This window comes from Cheilinus undulatus, linkage group 5 (assembly GCF_018320785.1).
Source record: "Cheilinus undulatus linkage group 5, ASM1832078v1, whole genome shotgun sequence".
NCBI classification, from domain to species: domain Eukaryota; kingdom Metazoa; phylum Chordata; class Actinopteri; order Labriformes; family Labridae; genus Cheilinus; species Cheilinus undulatus.
In genome coordinates, this window is record NC_054869.1 from 30,229,088 (window position 1) to 30,231,884 (window position 2,797).

General features: G+C 36.8%; 1 protein-coding gene across 1 annotated transcript; it reads right to left on the minus strand.

Moving 5' to 3' along the window:
• Window positions 1-259: 259 nt before the first annotated feature.
• On the minus strand, window positions 260-2,488 carry LOC121510193 (protein C2-DOMAIN ABA-RELATED 11-like). The gene is made up of 2 exons (XM_041788144.1): window positions 2,296-2,488; window positions 260-860 (listed from the first exon to the last, which is right to left on the minus strand). Exons 1-2 carry the CDS (start codon window positions 2,443-2,445, stop codon window positions 597-599), a joined length of 414 nt encoding a protein of 137 aa, XP_041644078.1. The 5' UTR covers window positions 2,446-2,488; the 3' UTR covers window positions 260-596.
• Window positions 2,489-2,797: the final 309 nt, after the last annotated feature.

The window sequence follows — 2,797 nt, forward strand, 5'->3', positions numbered from 1 at the left end:
ATAATCTTGTATTGATATGACAACACTGCCTGTCGAGGTTGTGTGAAGTACTTTACTACCCAGTGGTGATGCTCACCCTAATAAAAGTGAAGAAAAGAATATTCACCCAATCATTTCTGAGATTTTTTATAGGGTTCTGGCCTTTCTAAACACCATCTAACACAAATATACCAAGAAGCTTTTCAACATATCTGTCATGGTTCAATAATGTTACCTTCCTGTTTAAGCCCTCTTAACAAAAATCAGTTCCAAACAAATATTCATTCAAGGTTTGATTTTATCCATTCATCAGTTTCCTTTAAAACAATTTTATCTCCCAAATAATAAAGTTAATAATATTTTCACAGCACATAGGCTACTGAGCTGCTGCAGCCAATAGTTCAGAGAGACATTTCTTAACATAAATTACAATGACAAAATGATTTGTTTCTTTAGAGATGTGATCAAGAAGTTTTTCAATATAAGCATCAATTTAAAATAAACCAAAAACAATGAACAATGAAAACAAAGAAATGAACATGTTATTTCCCTGACAACAGACAAATGTGTTATTCTCCATAATGCATTATGTCCTCTTCTTTGAGAGTAGGTTACACTTAGAAGCACTTGTAAAACAGCTTGACTGTACCATCATTGGTTGTCGTGCACACTATTTTGTGCCACTGTTTTCCCCCTGACTTCAGCTGCTCCATGCAGGTTCCCAAGTGGTCATCATCCCCACGAAGACCCTCGTCAGCCTCCCAGACATCTATTTTCATCATATCGCTGCTAGCCTTTTTGAACTGCAGCTTCTCATACCAAACTGGGTACGCATTTCCATAGATGGTTTTGGTGTGTTTGGTCTCGCTGCCGATTGTCACCTAAGAGAGGTTGAACAGAGAAATGTTAACCATTTAGAAAGACTCACATGGAGAGAAGTCATATATCTACAAAAAGGCAGGGAGAAATAAAAAAAAGAACATTTAACAACTATACAATGATACAATTATTATGTTTCTATATTATTGTTGTATTAAAGTTAGTGTAAGTTTTAGTTTTTAACTCCAAAAATAGATGTGGACACATATTATTTTAAGTACAATATTAATTATTCATTATTTGATACTGCATACACAAATTGATTTATCATGTAAGGCTGTTAAAATAGTCAAGTTACACATGATTTCCATAGTATCCTTAAAAAATTAATTTACAAATGTTGGTTCTGCGCTGGTTTCTAGTATAAACTTTTAAAAAGAATTGAAAGTCAAGCCCTAACATGTCTTAAAATGCTTATGTTGTTATATTGCCTATTATAGCCTCTAAAAGTAGTATGAGAGGTAGAACCTTCAGTTGTCAAGTCCTTAGGAGTCAGCTACCAGTAAGGGTTCAGGAGGCAGATGCTCTATCTACTTTAGAAAGAGGGCTTAAAGCTTTTTGATAAAGCTTCTAGCAATGGCTTGCACTATTTATGCTGATATAGGCCTCAACTGTTGGTGGATCTAGCCCTTCCTGTCTGCATTATACATCTTTAATCTTAATTCCCCATTAACTTACTGTACATATTCTTGAGAATGTTTGCACTTCCATGTTCCATGGATCCCAGTGGATCAGTTTTACAGCCACCGCCTCAATATTTATGGTAATCTTTGAGCTGTTAGATTCCAACTGCTATAACTGATATAATCAGCCTTGCTCTATCATCATCATAACTGCAAATAATAAGACATGCTGACTTTCACATTATCGGTCTAGTATCATTACTTTGCTGTTTTGGGGACAAACTTTAACCACTATTATCAGCATTGTAGCAATTAGTCTGTGTTAGAAGGAGTGATGCCTGCAGGCTAGTTTAGGCAGAGAACTCAAGGTGTAATAATTCACACCTGACATGCATCATTATCTAATCACCTGACAAACATCTTCCCAATTAGTGGTTTCTTTAAGCTGAATTCCAGTCCCTGCCATAAACAGCTCTGTCCTTCATCAGTACTGAGGTCCTGCTCCCTGCCCCCGGTATCCACCTGTAGACTCTGATGATAGTTTAAGATATGATTTCATTACGCAAATTCACCTTGTAAAATAAATCTGAAAGGAGTGGTGACACCAACAACAACTATGTTCTGCTGCAGCAATAAATGCTTTAAATCATTATAATTGAGAGTTGTATGACTGAACTGTTATTGTCATTGCTTTTGCTCCATTGGTCTGTCTCTTTAGCCCAACACAGTCTCAGCAGATGGCTGTTAAAAATGAGTTTGGCAATGTTTATTTTTGTCTGCCTTTCAAAGAAAAACATGCTGTTAAAAAACTCACCTTAACATAGGGATCTGGGTCCTGAAGTCCATCCCCTGTAAGATCATGGCCGCTTATCACCCACACGTCTACTCGTTTACCCACACATGACCCAGCTACAGCCTGGAAGGGTAAAATCATCAGCAGTGAGGCAAACACAGCAAGCTTCATCTTGAAAGATGTCTTCAGCCTGAGAGAAAGACACTGAAAGTCTTTCTGAAACACTCAACTGTTTTATAGACCGACTGAGACAGAGGGCGGTGCTAATACAGGTGAGTGTCACACCCATCTCTGTTTAACAGTATCTCACCTGCAGTAGGAATTCAGGCTGAGTGGGATATTAACCCTTTATAGGGCACTCATTGAAATATTTGAAAATTCCAATTAAGCTCAAGAATGTAATTTCTGGACACCCCAGTTAGTTAAACTTTTGTCACATATTTATTTCTTCATTTTTATGGTAAAAATCAAGCTCAGCAAAGTGACCATATATGGTTCATTGCCTATTTTTCATTTAAAAAAT